The sequence below is a fragment of the Ovis aries genome, chromosome 3 (assembly GCF_016772045.2).
Source record: "Ovis aries strain OAR_USU_Benz2616 breed Rambouillet chromosome 3, ARS-UI_Ramb_v3.0, whole genome shotgun sequence".
Taxonomy (NCBI): Eukaryota; Metazoa; Chordata; class Mammalia; order Artiodactyla; family Bovidae; genus Ovis; species Ovis aries.
The window spans coordinates 221,176,011-221,192,842 of NC_056056.1; the positions used below are offsets into that span (position 1 = coordinate 221,176,011).

At 59.7% G+C, this 16,832-nt stretch overlaps 1 protein-coding gene across 4 annotated transcripts in view; it reads left to right on the top strand.

Moving 5' to 3' along the window:
- PRR5 (proline rich 5) overlaps positions 1-16,832 on the top strand; it is a 53,496-nt gene that overhangs the window by 21,478 nt on the left and 15,186 nt on the right. Inside the window, exons 2-3 of one of the 4 annotated variants that reach the window (XM_027968199.2) lie at positions 5,743-5,865; positions 14,760-14,840. In XM_027968199.2, coding sequence (XP_027824000.1) covers positions 5,753-5,865; positions 14,760-14,840 — 194 coding nt within the window. In that variant the 5' untranslated portion in view covers positions 5,743-5,752. Of the gene's footprint in view, positions 1-5,481; positions 5,866-10,017; positions 11,883-14,759; positions 14,841-16,832 lie in introns of those variants that run through there. The other 3 variants (XM_027968197.3, XM_042247868.2, XM_027968198.3) reach the window with 3 other exon arrangements.

Consider the following 16,832-nt stretch of genomic DNA (forward strand, 5'->3'; position numbering starts at 1 on the left):
AAAGATTGAAGGCAGGAGGAGAAGGGGGCGACAGAGGATGAAATGGTTGGATGGCATCAGCTCAATGGACATGAGTTTGAGGAAGTTCTGAGAGATGGTGAATTACAGGAAAGCCTGGAGTGCTGCAGTCCATGGGGCCGCAAAGAACTGGACACAACTGAGCTACTGAACAGCAACAACGATGAAGCCAGAGAGAAAAGCTCCCCAAGTCTGAAGACTGAAGGCAGAAGGAGAAGCAGGCGGCACAGGCTGAGATGGTTGGATCGCATCACCGATTCAGTGAACACGAATTTGAGCAAACTCCAGGAGATAGTGAAGGGGAGCCTGGCTTGCTGCAGTCCGTGGAATCGCAAAGAGTGGGGCATGACTCAGTGACTGAACAACAACCTCGAGGGCAGGACCCACCCACCTCTGCTGGTGGTGCCCCCACCCCAGGCTGGGCACAGGGGCGCCTCTGAAAGTCCCCCCACTCATGAACTATACAGTACATTCTGCTTCTGATGGCGTGGTGCCCATCCAGCCTGAGGACTGGTTGTCCAGCCTTGGGACAGTCACTGAGAACCATCGCATTGCAAAGCCTTCGGAGATGACCAGTCTAATCGCCAGGTGATGCTGGTGTCACCGTGGGTGGTGGGGGCTCAGGCCTGACTCCAGTCTCTTTCTGCGACTGTCAGCCAACAGTAAGCCACCCTTTGGCGTGTATCCCACAACCATGTGAATGGTCTCGTCCCACCTCCCCTCAGCACGGGGGTCTTGCCCATCTCAGAGAAAGGAGACATGGGTCAGGTACTCCCCTCAGGGCTCTTAGTGCCTGGGTGGGGCCCCTCCCGGGTGTCCAGGCCCCCAGAGTGCAGAGCCACTGGCCGGTGGGATTCCTCAGCGAACTGGAGGGATAGTCCCAGCCTGCTGTGGGGAGCACCAGCCTTTGCCACCAGGGGGCGGAAGTGCCCCTCCAAGCGGGCAGGGTGCAGCCGGCTGAGGTCAGCGCCAGCAAGAGGTCCACGGAGCTGGCGGCTGGCTGCCTCTTCTCCACTCCTGTACTACCCCTGGTGGCCTAGAAGCCTGGAGGCCTGGGTTCCAGGGCCGCACGGACTTCCTGGCATCCTGCTCCCAGGTGTCAGGCTGTCCATCTGTGAAGTGGGCACATGACTGAGCCATGCCCAGGGGTTTGCAGAGTCCCTGAGATACTTCCGAGCAACCCCAGGCGTCACCCTCAAAGATCCTGGCCGGGGTTCCTAGCCCCGAAGGACTTTCTGATGCCAAGTCCCAGTGCCTTGAGCCCATCCTAAAGGTCATTGCCAGTCCTTGCACCTTGACCATGAAGACAAAACCTCTGGACCAGCCCCTCAGCACAGTCACCTCGAGGATCAAAGACACCTGGGCCGCCATCTCCTGCCACAGCTACAGGGAGCATGTGGCCCCTGAAGGGCTTTGTCGTTGTTCAGTCACTAAGTCGTGTCCAGCTCTTGGCCACTCCATGGACTGCAGCACGCCAGGCTTCCCTGTCCTTTACCATCTCATGGAGGTGGCTCAAACCCATGTCCATTGAGTTGCTGATGCCATCCAGCCATCTCATCCTCTGTTGTCCCCTTCTCCTCCTGCCCCCAATCCTTCCTAGCCTTAGGTTCTTTTTCAATGAGTTGGCTCTTCACATCAGGTGGTCAAGGTATTGTAGCTTCAGTATCAGTCCGAATGAATAGTCAGGGTTAATTTCCTTTAGGACTGACTGGTTTGATCTCCTTGCAGGAGAAGGGTTTTATGGGATCTCAGTCCCATGTCCCTCAACCCCATCCATCTTACTGATGGGCAGACCAAGATCCGAGAGGTCACCAGACTTGATGGCAGGTCCAGTGGACCCCCGTTCTGCCCAGGGCTCCCTCCCCCAACAGAAAGAAAAGCCCTGTGGGTCCCCCTTAGTGACCAGGGTCCTGCACCAGGTACTGACCTCCCGCTGGTGGGGGAGGGGCTGGGATGAAGTTTCGCTCCTGAAGAAGGAGAGGATGTGGTTGATGCCATCAGGCCTGGCACAGCTTTTGCAGCAAGGTTACTCTGGCAGCCTCAGGGGTGCATGAATGGGTACCCCTGTCTCCCATTCCCTTGAACAGAGGGCATTCCCTTCCCTGCATCCCAGGCACACACGGGCCCAACCCAGCCCCACCCCGCCGTACGGTTGCTCAGTCCCCAACCCCTTACCTGGCGCAGAAGCCTCCATGAGTGAGTGGAGGGCCCAGTGGGCACCGGGAGACCTCCTGCCTGCCTGCGGGGGCAGCATCCCAGTCAGAGTGGTCATGTGGGGCCTCAGGCCCGGGAGGCCCGGTCATCTGACATTTCCCAGGAAGCCAGAAATCAGGGCTTCTGTGTCAGTGCTCCGTGGTGAAACCCTGGCTGTGGTCAGTTTGGGTGTTTTGTTTTTCTCCCCCGCACCGCGAGCTGTGCAGAACACGTTTAGGGGCCGGACTTGGTCTTTGGCCTCCCCGTTGCCCTCTGCTTTAGGGGCTGGGATGGTTTGTCTCCTCCCAGCCTCTGCCTCAGATTCTGGCCCTGGGGGCTGCCTGCTCCCCTGCCTGTCCAGCCCCCACCCACCCCGAACCCCTCCCTGCCTGTCACCAGCCCAAACACAGAAGACCCCTGGGTCTCCACTACACCCCCAGCACTGGGCCGTTGGTTGCAGACGGATCGTACAGAGGTCTGCTGCTGGGCTTAGGGGGTGCAGTTAAGCATTTAGCACCGACGGGGCATGGCTTTTAAATCCTTGAGCCAGCCAGCCCCACCTCCGGCATTTCTGGCTGGCCACTTCTCCCGGCCCCTCCTCTTCTAGCCCCACTCCTGCCCCGCTCCTTGGACTGCCCTTACCGCCCACATCCAGAACAGTCTAGCCTCCCTCTGCACTGAGCTGGCCCCTCGTGCCAGCCAGGTCCTGCCAGTGGCTGAGTTCTTCCCATCTGAGGGCACCGAGCGCACGAAGCCAGCACCCTCCCCCGAGAGCCTGCCTCCAGCTCGGGAGCCCGCCCTTCACCCTGTCCACCGGGATGTGAACGGGCCCTGGTGGCTGTCTGCTGCATTTACACCAGGGGCAGTGACAGCGGTTCTGCCTCTGTCCAGGGCGGCAACTCTTTTTCTATGTATAATTTTATTCATTTATTGACTCTGCTGGGTCTCCTCTGCTGCAAGGGCCCTTCTCCAGCTGCTGCCAGCAGGGCCTCTTCTCCCATTGCACACACAGCCTTCTCGTTGCCGTGGCTTCTCATCGCAGAGCCACGCTGTGGAGTGTGCAGGCTTCAGTAGTTGTGGCCCGTGGGCTCAGTAGTCACAGTTCCCCGGTTCTAGAGCACAGGCTTAATAGTTGTGACGCAGGGGCTTAGTTGCTCCGAGGTGTGTGGAATCTTCCCAAACCAGGGATCTACGTTGGCAGACACATTCCTTACCACTGAGCCACCAGGAAAGCCTCAGTGTGGCAATATTCACAGTGCATTGAATCCCTTCCCACCTGTGAGACAGATATTTATCCATCCATTTAACCAAATATTTCCCGCATACCTATTGTGTACTGACCTCAAGAATGCAGTGGTGAACTATATCATAGTCCTGGACCCCCTGGCTTAAGGCATCGCATGGAGAAGCCATCAGATGACCAGAGGGAACCCTGAGCCTAACCAAGGTGAAGGCAGTCAGAAGGGGGGGGCGAGGAGAGGCAGGATGGTCCTCCAAGGATTCCAGGCTCTGGACTTGATCCCCAGGGCAGTGGGAACCAGCAGGAGCTCCAAGCGCAGGAGGGCGCATGGTATGCCGAGGATCACCCTGGTCACCACCTGGAGGACGGGCTTGTCCCGTGGCCTGGGTGGCCCCAGGGAGACCAGTCGGGGTGTCTGTTGTCCTGGGCTGGGGAGGTGACAGTGGAGGTGGAAGGAGCAGACAGGATCCACAGTTGTTTCTACAAGGGCGTGGAAACCACCAGGTCCCTCCTGGCCTGTCATTCACGCTGGGTCATGCAGGTCTCAGCCTTGGGGGTGATGTCCTCTGGGGGAGTCAGAGATCTCTGACCCCTTGATTCTGAGCTCAGAGTCAGGGGGCTTGCTGGGCAGAACTCTGCCTCCCGAGGGTGAGGGTAATGCCTGGTGTGCAGTACGTGCTTGCGAAACGTCGGTTGCTTTTCCCTGGACAGTGTCTCCTCCCCAGTCCATACACCTCATATGAGGCTCTCCTTGCTCCTGGAGCCACAAAAGACGCTCATTGGTTGCTCAGCCTGCGCTTGGCAAATCATCCCACCTGGGGCATTCAGCAGAAAGAGCCCCAGCCTTGAGGGGGCAGGGGGTTGAGCCAGACCTCTCCTCCACCATCACCACCTCCTCCACACTGAGGTACAGATTCTAGCCTCTGAGTGCGGACAGTAATGTGGACCTACACTGTGTCGGGCTGAATTACCAAGACCAGCGGAGTGAGGGAGGGGTGGCGGCAGGGGCTTTGGCTCTGTCATTGACAGGGGGAGGGGGGCAGGTATCTCATACAGAGAGCCTGGATGGGGGCCTGGGAGGCCCCCGGGGCTCAGTTCCATCTTCTGTACAGCGTTGGGGAAAGAGGGTCTGAGCACCCTTCCTTCGCATGCTGAAACTCTAGGCTCTGCTCCTCCTCTCCCCCAGTGATGCACACGGGACACATTTACAGGAAGACGTGAGGCCAGGCCTCTAGTGGTAAAGGCCTTGCTTCGGGAAAGGCCGTGGGAACGCAGGAGGGGTGCGACACTGTCTTGCCCTGTCTGATGGAGAGGGCAAGGGCCAGGGAGCCCCATGGGCATCCCAGAAGCTGGAGGGATGTTTTGCCATGGGCTCAGGAGGCCTGAGTTAGGTCCAGCTTTGCTGTTTGTTCATTATAGCGTTGGGCAGGTTCTTTCACCTTCTGAGCCTTGGTTTTCTCAACTGGAAAATAGGCTGAAGACCTCGACCTAGTTAACCTTCATGAGAACCAGGGAGAAGCCTGTGTCCACATGGGGGGGTCTTGATAAATCTGTCTGGGCGCAGCCTTTAGTGGGGAGGGATGGAGAGGTAGGGGGCACTTGGTACACCAACCGCAGCAGGGGTCCTGGGCCGGGCACGGAGCAGAGCACCGTCGGGATGTGGCCGCAGGGCCTATCGCGGGGTGGGCGATTGGGGTCTGATTGTGCAGTCGTGCGTGTTGGTTTCTGGTGGGCACTTGTGGCCCTTGGAAGAACAGAGGGAACCCAGAGCGCGACTCCAGGAGGGCGGACTCAGGCGCTAAAGCCTTTTACCGCTAAGGCTGCCGTGGAGGAGCCGGCCCCGCCCCCAGCTCGTGGCCCCGCCTCTACACACGCCCTCTCTGGATGCCACGCCCCCAGCTCGAGGCCCCGCCTCTGTGCACGCCCTCTTCAGAGGCCACGCCCACGCCCCGCCCCGGCCCAGCACCCCGCCCCCTCAGTCCGGCCCCGCCCCCGGGCCCCTTTTGCGCCGGGTCCGCGCGGTATCAGCCGAGCTCCGGGCGCTGCGCGCCGCGGCCGTTCGGAGCAATGATTAACCCGGCGCGGCGGCCGGCGTGGGGCCCGGGGCGGAGGCGCGGGGCCGGGGCGGGCCCCGGGAGGGCCGCCCGGCTTCCTGCTTTCGCCCAAGTTTCCTCGTAGAGGGCGCAGCGCCGGCTGGGGCCCGCGGCGCGGCGTGGCGCAGGGCGCGGCGCGGAGCGCGCGTGGGCGCGGAGCCCGCCGCCAAGGGAGGTCACCATGAGGACTCTCCGCAGGTTGAAGTTCATGAGTTCGCCCAGCCTCAGTGACCTGGGCAAGAGAGAGCCGGCCGCCGCCGCCGCCGCGGACGAGCGGGGCACGCAGCAGCGCCGGGCCTGCGCCAACGCCACCTGGAACAGGTAAGGCCGCGCCCTCCCGGCCGGCCCCCGCGGATCCCAGAGCCAGGGGGCGGCGGGGGCGCCTGGAGCGAAGGACTGTGCCCGGGGGGCAGCTCTGCGCCTCCTAGGGTGCGGAGAACTCGCTCCGCCGGAGTTATGCGGGCGGGGAGGGAAGTTTAGTGCAGCGTGTTTCTAGAACGGAGGGACGAGACCGCGGGCCCAGGGCTGGTCCCAGGGACACCCCTACCCCACCCCGCAGCTGGTGGGTGGCGGGGTGGGCCCGAATCCCGCAAGCCTGCCTTCCTCCGAGGGTCTTCCCACGTCTTCGCCCCCCATGCCCCTGCTCATGGCAACCTGGGAGGTAAATAGAGCAGGAAGTATTTATCCCATTTCGCAGATGAGCTTCGCGGGCGCAGTCGATGGGTTGCTCTGCTTCCTGTTTCTGCGTTTAGGTCCCTTTGGTCGGGAGTGGGGGCGGCCGGCTTTCCCTTGAGCGCGGGGGGAGGGCCCCTGCCCTCCCAGCTGTCAGCAGGGGTGCAGCAGCAGCAGCTGCCTGGCATTCCTGAGACGACCCTCCCCCAGCGAGCCCTTCCCAGACAAGCAGGGGCCGTGGGAAGTCCCACCCCCACCCCACCAGCTTTGTTTGAAGAGCGAGGCTGAGGGAATCCGGAAAAAGAGACGATTTGTTTAGTGGGGTTTCCCACCGTGTTTGCTCAGGAGCCCTTTTCAAAAACAGATAATTTCCACCGAAAGGAAAGTGGGAGGGGAGGAGAAGAGAGGGGCGCAGGCTGTCCAGGGGGGCTGTGGATGTGTACCGCCCCCACCACTGCACACGCCCTGCCAGATGCTCCACCGTCTGTGGTCTGGGCCACCAGGAAACCAACTGTCAGCATGGACACTCACCTATTCCTGAGCGCGACGGGAAGCACGGGGCTGCCAGCCTGAGACCAGCCTCTGCGCCCTTCGCTTCTGTCCTCTACCAGGTTGCGAGCGGCTTGAGAGTTAGGGACCTGTCGGCCTCAGTTTCCCCATGGGTCAGCGTTCCTTCTTACAGGACTGGTGTGGGGATAGGGAGGGAAGGACTCCCCTTGGGGCATCTCCTGGGCCCAGTGCCCGCGTACAGTTCCTCCACGCGCAGCATTGAGAGAGAAGCAGTCCCCCTCCTCGACTCTCTGACCTGATCCAGCCGGAGGAGACAGACAGAGCTAATTCACATTCCAAGTCTGCCTCTTCCCTGCTTGAGAGAGTCACTGAGGCTCCCTGGTCCTCAGTTTCCTTGTCCTTAAAATGCCCACCTCCTAGGCTGTTGTAGGGATTAAAGGTGAAGATCTATACTCAAGCCCTCAGCGTGTGTCTAGCATGTAATAGGTGTTTGGTAACTCACGACTCAAGCTCAAATTCACTCTGGGGACATGTCAGGGTGGGCCTTGTAGGGATAGGTTTTAGGGGGGGCCTCTCATGGGTTCCCAGGTGGCACTGCTAATAAAGAACCCGCCTGGCAGTGCAGGAGACCTAAGAGACACGGGTTCAGTCCCTCAGTCAGGAAGATGCCCTGGAGAAGGGAATGGCTACCCACTCCAGCATTCTTGCCTGGGGAAGCCCATGGACAGAGGAGCCTGGCTCCCGTCCGCAGGGTCACGGAGAGTCCAACACGACTGGAGCAGCTGAGCGCACGTGCGTGCTAGAAGTCTACTGGTTCCTGACTTCCACCAACAGCAACTTTCTCCTGCAGTGCTCACCGCTACTCGGGGGTCTCCAGGCAGAGGTGGGGGCACCCTAGGATCGGCTCTGAGTCTTCCAGAGCCCAGGGGGGTGCCTGTAGGGAGAGGCCACATGGGCCCCCCCCCCCCCCGCCACTGTTTTTTTCCTTAACCTAAAGGAACTTCAGGACCTCAGAGCCATTCTGTGCCCCATCCCTGGCGGACTGTAGGGTGTGGCCCGGCCGGCAGCCAGCTCCCCCAAGGCTCCTAACCACCTGGCCTTGCACCCGTTGCAGCTGGACCTGCCCGGCCACACTCCTGCAGCTGAGCCCCTGCAGGGGGCCCCTGGCTCACTTTGCCTGCTGCCAGCATAACCCGGGGAGGGAGATACGATTACCCCCATTTAGAGGGGAAGAAGGAGAGGACCAGGAGGCCTGCCCGCACTGATGCCGCACAGCACAGCGCCTGCTGTCCTCCCCCTAGCAGAGAGAGCCCTGAGTCAGCGAGGGACAGGGTCTTCCCCACCGGCGCTCCACGGGTATCACCAAGGGGCCGGGGCCTCTTCTAGCTGCAGCCTGCCTGCTGGTCCACCCCACTCCTTGCAGTTTTCCCCAGGACAACAGCCTCGGGGCGCAGGGCAGTGCAGGACCTGCCTTGCTGAGCTGTGGATGCCTCATTTTGAGTCCAAAGTGAACCCCCTTTCTCTGTGTGGCCATGTTAGTTTCCCAGGGCAACTAAAAAAATTGGCACAAACTTGGTCCCTCTCTCTAGTCAAGGCTGTGGTTTTTCCAGTGGTCACATATGGATGTGAGATGAGAGTTGGACTATAAAGAAAGCTGAGTGCCGAAGAATTGATGCTTTTGAACTGTGGTGTTGGAGGAGACTCTTGAGAGTTCCTTGGACTGTGAGGAGGTCCAACCAGTCCATCCTAAAGGAGATCAGTCCTGGGTGTTCATTGGAAGGACTGATGCTAAAGCTGAAACTCCAGTACTTTGGCCACCTCATGTGAAGAGTTGACTTGTTGGAAAAGACCCTGATGTTGGGAGGGATTGAGGGCGGCTGGAGAAGGGGATGACAGAGGATGAGATGGCTGGATGTCATCACCAACTCAATGGACATGAGTTTGAGTGAACTCCGGGAGTTAGTGATGGACAGGGAGGCCTGGCGTGCTGTGATTCATGGGGTCGCAAAGAGTCGGACACGACTGAGCGACTGACCTGAACTGAGCTGAACTGGTGGCTCAAAACAACAAACTCCTTCTCTCCCAGTCTGGAGTGCAGGAGTCCAAAATCAGGTGTCCGCGGGGCCTCGCTCCCTCTGGAGGCTGCAGGGGAGGGAGTGTCCTTCCTGCCTCTTACAGTTCCCCATGGCTCCTTGGCCTCTGACCACACCGCTCCATTCTCTGTGTCTGTCTCCACCTGTGTCTTGTCCTCCCTCTCTTTCTTCTTATACAGACACCAGTCGTTGGATGTAGCGCCCAGCCTAAATCCAGACTGGTTTTGTCTCAGAGTCCTTAACTAATTACGTCTGCAAAGACTCTGTTTACAAATAAGATCTAGGGCGTTGGGAGGACATGAATTTCTTGGAGACCCGCTGCAGTGACCTGGGCCAGTCCTCTGACCTCCCTGGGCCTCTGTTCCCTCATCTGGATGTGGGACAAAACACAGAGCATGTGCCCGTGACGGGGGCACCCACGCGCCAACTGGCCATTCCTTCCTTTGTCCACTCATTCACCCACTGGCACTGTCCCAGCCCCAGGCATGGAGTCGGGAGTCGAGGAAGGGGGTCAGGAGGTACACAGGGCCGCAGGTAAACCCACGAGGCCTGAGCACGTGGTAGTCAGTGCTAGGAAGGACACAACCATGGGGGAGTGTGAACACTGGCCATGCGCGGCAGGGGACTGCCCTCCCTTCTCCCGTGGGTGCGCAGGGGAGCTCTGGGTGCAGGGCTGGCCCACCAGGCCACACTCATGAACCAGAAACTAGAGCAGAACCGTCGGAAGCTGTTTCCTAAGCCCCTGCGGCTGCTTTCCAGGGTGGGCTTGTGCCTGGGCCCGTCCCAGGGCTGGCCCTGCAGAGGGCTAGGCGCCTCACCTGTCACCCCACCCACAGCCCCTCGTCCCCTCCCCAGGGGCTGGGAGGTGGCATGCTCTGTCCCTGTCTGTCCTTGTGCTGGCCCCAGGTAGCACCTCGCTCGGTCTGGACCCTTCTGTGTGTGCAGGGCGTTGAGCTGTACAAAGGTCATGTCCCTGAGCTGAGGGGCCAGCTGGGGGACAGGCAGAGCCCCCCAAACCCTGGCCTGAGTCCTGCATTTGGGCCACAGGTATAGACTATTAGGGAGCCCTACTTGTCGCCCGAATGCCTGAGCCAGTCGCCTGCCTGCCTTCCAGCTGTGGGTGCCCATGCAATGCAGGGGTGGGGCCCTCTCATTCCTGCTCCAAGGCTGCAATGGCGGCCTTCAGAGAAACCGAGGCCAGAGAAGGAGAGGGACTTGACCAAGAGCCCCTGCTAACGCTGGGTCTGAACCCTGGTCTGACTTGAAGCCACGGCCCAGGGCTCGTGTCCACTGGGGCCAGGCCAGGCGGGAGTTGGCAGTGGGAGCCCAGAGGCTGCAGCCCGCCCTGCTCGTCCACCCATCCCTGGTCCTGGAGGGGCGAGGCGGGGGGCGGAGAGTGTCCTGTGCCCAGCTCTCCTCCTGGGCCCTGAACGCCACATCCCTCCGATGGGGGTGCCCACCCCCAACCGGTATTGGGCCCTGTCCCAACCCTGGGCATGGAAAAGGCTGCCTTCTTTCCCTGCAGCAGCCTGCAAGGTGGGACTCCTGTCCCCACCTTGCAGATGAGGACACTGAGGCTCGGAGGCGAGGAGACCTGTCCAGTTCTAAGTTCAGAGCTCCTGCCACCACTTCATGGGGGTCTCTGGGTGGCCGAAGGAGGCTGGCTGAAGCCTCCAGGGTGACGGGTGTTTGGGAGCGGGAGGGGGAGGGCAGTGGGAGCCTGTGCTTGGCATCCCCGCCGCCCCTACCTACTCAGTCTGGGGCACCAGGCAGTTAAGAGGGTGAGGGGCACACCTGGCAGAGGCCTGCACGCCTCGCTTGTTTCCTGAGGCTCCAGAGGCAGGTCCGGAGCAGAGCAGGCCTCCACCTCCAGACCTCGCCCGTGGCCCCAGCCTTCCCAGGAACCCCTGGAGACGTGTTGTGTGACCTGCCAGGGTTTTGTCGCCTGCTCACTCTCTGCCAGGGTTTCCTACACGGACAGATGAGTGACAGGGAGAGGTGCGGCCAGGGTCCTGCCCTGCTGGGCTCCCACCTGCTGGCAGCCCCACGCCAGGGCAGCCAAGGCAGGTCCCCCCGGAGCCCCACAGTCAGCCCTGCCTCCCCCCCGCCTGAGCACGGGGACCCCGGCCAGCCCTGAGGGCAGCAGGTCTGGGCCCCATCGTGGGGGCCGTGGAGCCTCACTCAGGGGTCCTGGGCTTCTCTCCTCGCCCTGTGCTCGGATGACAGGTGCTGAGACTGGTTCCTGCTGTCCTGTCTCCCTAGGTGGGCGGGAGGTCTGGAGAGGGCCTCCCAGCAAGAAGAGGTGATGGGTCGGCCTCCACTCGGGCCCCTGGCCGCCTGCGGTTTCCACTGGGCCACTGCGCGTGTCCCAGCTGGGCCTGCCTGCCTTGCTCGGGGAGGCCACGGGCTGGGGTTTCACTTCTGTTTGAGGGGAGAAGTCCTACAGGGGCCTTGCCTCTCCACTCCCGTCCTCTCTCCGCCACCCCACCCCTGCCCCGGTCTCCTGTCTATCCCAGCAGGGCTTTATTCTTGACCCAACTCAAAACTTTAGAAACTGCGTGGAACGTCAGCTGCAGAGAAATAGGAAGCAGCAGGACCTTGCCTGGCCGCCACCCCCATTTGGAGCAGCCACGTGGGGTGGGAGGACGGTGGGCCCCGGGCTCCTTTCTGGCCCCACCAAGCGTCAAGTTGTATGACGCTGGGCGTGCCCTGGCTTCTCTGAGCCTCACCTTCCTTCTGCAGCTTGGGCTATCGTAGTCCCCACCTCATGCATGGCTAGGAGATGGAGAAAACCCCGAGGCAGATGGTAGAGCCGTGGGGGATGCTTCTAGGGGCACCCCTGCCCCCCCCCACCCCCACAGTCAACTCTGATGCTATATGTGTGACACACGTAACCCCACAGGGTGCTGTCTGTTTCCCAGTGTCTCCTGCAGCAGCTGTGATTATATGAGTCCCATTGTATGGATGGAGAAACTGAGGCACGAGCAGTCCAATCTTGGCAGAGGTGTGCAGCCGGGGAACCCAGGGCTGGGATGCAAACTGAGACCAGCCTTGGGGCTAGAGGTGGGTGGGGCAGGATCAGGGTCCACAGAGCAGGAGGCCAGGATGGCTGGGGAACTCAAGGGGGACCCCAGGGCTGGGCAGGGTGCTGCTCACATACACATAGAGCGGTGTGAGGCCTGGGCTGCGAGAAGCAGGCAATGATCCAGACAGAGCTCTCCTCTTGCAAAAGAAGATAGGGTCAAATACACTCCCCACACAGGTGGGAGGGGAGAGGGTCCTGACTTCATGGGGAGCCTGCAGGAGAGGGGACAGCAAGGATGAAGGCCTGAGGCGGGGTAGGGGGCGGTGCAGGTGATCCAGTGGGTGCTGGACCCCCAAGGGCCTCTGGAAGGCTTCCCCCAAAAGCCAGTCTTCCCATCCAAAGGCATGTGGTTAGGGTGGCCTCTGGGTGGCGGACCAGAGCGGGCTGGGGTTCCTCCAGAACGTTCACTGGAGGCAGGAGGAAGGATTTGAAGAGGCTGCTGAGAACAGCAGGACCAGGCCCGGGAGGCTGACGAGGCCTTCCCCCAGGCCGTCCCCTCAGCCTGACGGAGGCCTGGGCCCCAGGGTGGACTGAGCTAGGCCCCTCTGAGCCTCCGGAGTGGCCAGGCCCCACAGGGCCCCACGTGCCAGCGCCCTGGGCTCCCGCCTCTGGCAGGATTGGGAGGGGCTGACCCCCTACAGCCCCACCAGGCGCAGGTCCCCGGCTGTTCGGATGTCAGGGTGGCAGCTGCTGTCCGGCTTCCTGCCGCCGTTTGACTTCCCAACAGACTCTTACTTTTTTTAGCCTGTAAATGGGGAACAGCCGGCCTGTGTCAGAGCTGTAGGCTGGGTCCACACAGGCCTCCTGCTGGAGGCGAGCGCGATCCCAGCCGGACCACACTGAGGCTCGGGCCTGGCCAGGCTTTCATCCCCCCGGTCCTGGGGGCAGTCACGCTTGTGACCCCTATTTCTCAGGCAGGAAACAAGTGGGAGAGCGTGTGGCCCTGGCCACGTGAATAAGCAGCACTCCAGCAACCCGCCCCTGGGTGGTCGGGCCTCAGGTCAGAGGACGAGGCACCTGGCCTGGTCCCCAGGTGTGTCCCTGCACTGCTCAGAGCTGCCTTCACCCACCTGGGGCGTGGGGGCCCTGCCCCTGCCCTGCCCCTTCTAGGGTGCGAGCTGGAAGCCCTGCCCACTGCTGGCTCCACAGAAAGTAGGGGCAGCTGTTGGGGGCGCTCAGTGGCCTCCTGGAACCTGGCCGCTCTGAACCTCAGTTTCCTCATCTGCAAAGTGGGTGGCCAGTCCACGTTACTAGGAATGGTGGGGCTGGGGAGAGCAGACAAGGGCTCTGGGAGCTTGGTAGCCGCCGCCTCCTCCATGGTGTGCACAGCAACAGGTGTCCAGCTGTCCCTAAACACCAGGAAGCAGTCTATGGTGCTGAGCCTTACAGCAGCAACCGGGTCCTAAGTGGAGGGCGGTGGAGCCACCAGCCCTGATTCTCACTCTTGGGAGCTTATGGCCGGTGGCAGGAACTAACATGGAAGTAAACAGCAAAGTGCCAGGACGTGAGTCTGCAGGACATGAGGGAAAGAGAGGATGTCAGGAGGGCTTCTTGGAGGCGGTGGCCCCTGAGCCAAAGCTCCAGCGTGAATAGTTACTTGCCTAATCCCATGGACAGAGGAGCCTGGTGGGCTACAGTCCACTGGGTCGCAGAGAGTTGGACACAACTGAGGGACTTCACATCCACTTTCACTTTCACTTTAGTAGATAGCATAAGGACCACCCGCCCCCATAGGAGAAATGAATACAAAGACCCTAAGGTATGGCACCAGTACTCTGCCTGGTTGGGAGGAACCATTCCAGACAAGCCCTGGATGCCACATTCAGGCTTTAGGCTGTATCTGCAGGGCCCTGGGTGGAGGCGGGTGCAGTGAGGAGGCCGGCTGTGCAGTCAGAGGTCAGGTGAGTGTGAAGGAAAGACGGTGCAGCGGAGATCTCGGGGGTAGAGATGGGCAGGGCTTCAGGGCCAGCTGGATGTGGAGGGCCAGGGAGAGTCAGGATGAATGTCACTAGCCAACTCATGGAAAAGACCCTGATGCTGGGAAAGATTAAAGGCCAAAGGAGAAGGGGGCAGCAGAGGATGAGGTGGCTGGATGGCATCACCAGCTCAGTGGACTTGAATCTGAGCAAATTTCTGGAGATGGTAAAGGACAGAGGAGCCTGGAACACTGCAGTCCATGGGGTCACAAAGAGTTGGCCACGACTTAAGGACCGAACAGCATTTACCAGGCTCACTTTTGAGCCAGGCCAGAGCACGCAGCCACTAATGGCACAGGGCCTTGTGCTCTGAGGTTTATAGATAGTGGTGGGAACCAGTCGATGAAACAAGTCACCTGTAAACACGTACCTGCGCACTGATGGAAGGTAGACACAGACCACCTGGGACCTGAAGGAAGGACGTATGCAAAGGCCCTGCAGTGAGGGCAGCCTCCCCAGTGGGGCCAGGTGCAGACAACACAGATTCCCAGTTCAGGCGGTCAGGGGCCAGCTCAAGGGCACCTGGAAGCACAAGGTGGTTATCTTTAGGGGTGCAGGAGGCCATCAGAGGGTGTTCCCTAGTTTCTGGCCTGGGCGCAGAGGGTTCAGAGATACAGGAAGGGAGGCAGAGTGTGTGGAAGGTACCTGGGAGCTCGGTGACATGACAGGGCTGGAGCTTGAGATGGGATCTGAGGCTCTGGGGCCGATGGGGTCCCGTGGGGCAGCCGATCTGTGTGCTCCAGGCCTGCCTTCTCTGCGAGAGGCCGTTGCCCAGCTTCAAGCCGAGCAGGCGGGGTGCCAAGGGAGAGGGAAGGCAGGCTAGGGCTCAGGACCTCTGGTCAGCAACCCTTTTTTCTCCCCCTCCAACCTCCCCTTCAGCATCCACAACGGGGTGATCGCCGTCTTCCAGCGCAAGGGGCTGCCGGACCAGGAGCTTTTCAGCCTGAACGAAGGTGTCCGGTGAGTGGCCGTCTGTCCCGTCATGCGGGCCCAGGTCTGGGAGCAGTAGGAGGGCCGTGCTAGGAAGGGGGCACCCCACGCAGGCCCCCCTGTCCTCTAGCCCCAGGTTCTACCCTTAGAGCTGAGGTGGGCGGTGACCGCTCTGTGACCCTTGACCCCAGCTGTGTCCCATGGCCTTCGCACCCCACTCTCTGGTCCAGGACCGCTTTGCAGGGGAAATAGGGAGGGACTTGGGCAGTGGTTCAAGATGACGCCCACATTCTCAGCTGCCGTTGAGCATCGCGAAGGATATTTATTCTGTTACAAGAGGAAGGACCCACCTGCCTAATGACGGGAGTTTTGTTCCCAGAAAGGCCATTACAGCTCAGTTGAACGCCCCTTATTTCCTGCCAACGGCTGAGAACTGAGCTCAGCTGCGGGATCTGGGACAGACCAGCGTCGAGGGCATCTGGGAAGGCCGAGGCATTGGTCCTACGTTGTAGCGGAGGAGGCTGAAGCTCAGAGGTCGAGAGACTTGCCCAGGGTCTCACAGCTACCTTGTGCAAGGAGGCATTTCCCACCTCCGTGCTCTTTCTCCCTCACGCCCCGGCCGGTGCCACCCTGTCCCTGCACCCTGGGGTAAACAGGCAGCAAACCTCTTTGTCAGCTCGGGGCAGGAGTAAACGAGGGCCTGGGACAAGGTCACCCCACCCCCACCCCCCGAAGGCCTAAGATGGCCCTTCAAAGTGTGAGTTGCTCAGTCGTGTCTGACTCTGCACCCCATGGGCTGTAGCCCACCAGGCTCCTCTGTCCATGGGATTTCCCAGACAAGAATACTGGAGTGGGTGGCCATTTCCTTCTCCAGGGGATCTTCCTGACCCAGGGATCAAACCTGGGTCTCCTTGATTGCAGGCAGATTATTTACTGTCTGAGGTACCAGGGAAGCCCATATATGTTTTTTTTTTTTTTAAGATACAATTTATCCTTTTACAATGTACAGATGAGTGGTTTTTAGTGAAGTCAGGTGGGCCTTGGAAAGCATCACTACAAACAAAGCTAGTGGAGGTGATGGAATTCCAGTTGAGCTGTTTCAAATCCTGAAAGATGATGCTGTGAAAGTGCTGCACTCAATATGCCAGCAAATTTGGAAAACTCAGCAGTGGCCACAGGACTGGAAAAGGTCAGTTTTCATTCTAATCCCAAAGAAAGGCAATGCCAAAGAATGCTCAAACTACTGCACACTTGCACTCATTTCACACACTAGTGAAGTAATGCTCAAAATTCTCCAAGCCAGGCTTCAGCAATACGTGAACCGTGAACTCCCTGATGTTCAAGCTGGTTTTAGAAAAGGCAGAGGAATCAGAGATCAAATTGCCAGCATCCACTGGATCATGGAAAAAGCAAGAGAGTTCCAGAAAAACATCTATTTCTGCTTTATTGACTATGCCAAAGCCTTTGACTGTGTGGATCACAATCAACTGTGGAAAATTCTGAAAGAGATGGGAATACCAGACCACCTAACCTGCCTCTTGAGAAACCTCTATGCAGCTCAGGAAGCAACGGTTAGAACTGGACATGGAACAACAGACTGGTTCCAAATAGGAAAAGGAGTACGTCAAGGCTGTATATTGTCATCCTGCTTATATAACTTCTATGCAGAATACATCATGAGAAACGCTGGACTGGAAGAAACACAAGCTGGAATCCAGATTGCCGGGAGAAATATCAATCACCTCAGATATGCAGATGACACCACCCTTATGGCAGAAAGTGAAGAGGAGCTAAAAAGCCTCTTGATGAAAGTGAAAGAGGAGAGCAAAAAAGTTGGCTTAAAGCTCGACATTCAGAAAACGAAGATCATGGCATCCGGTCCCATCATTTCATGGGAAATAGATGGGAAACAGTGGAAACAGTGGCAGACTTTATTGTTTTGGGCTCCAAAATCACTGCAGATGGTGATTGCAGCCATGAAATTAAAAGACGCTTACTCCTTGGAAGAAAAGTTATGACCAA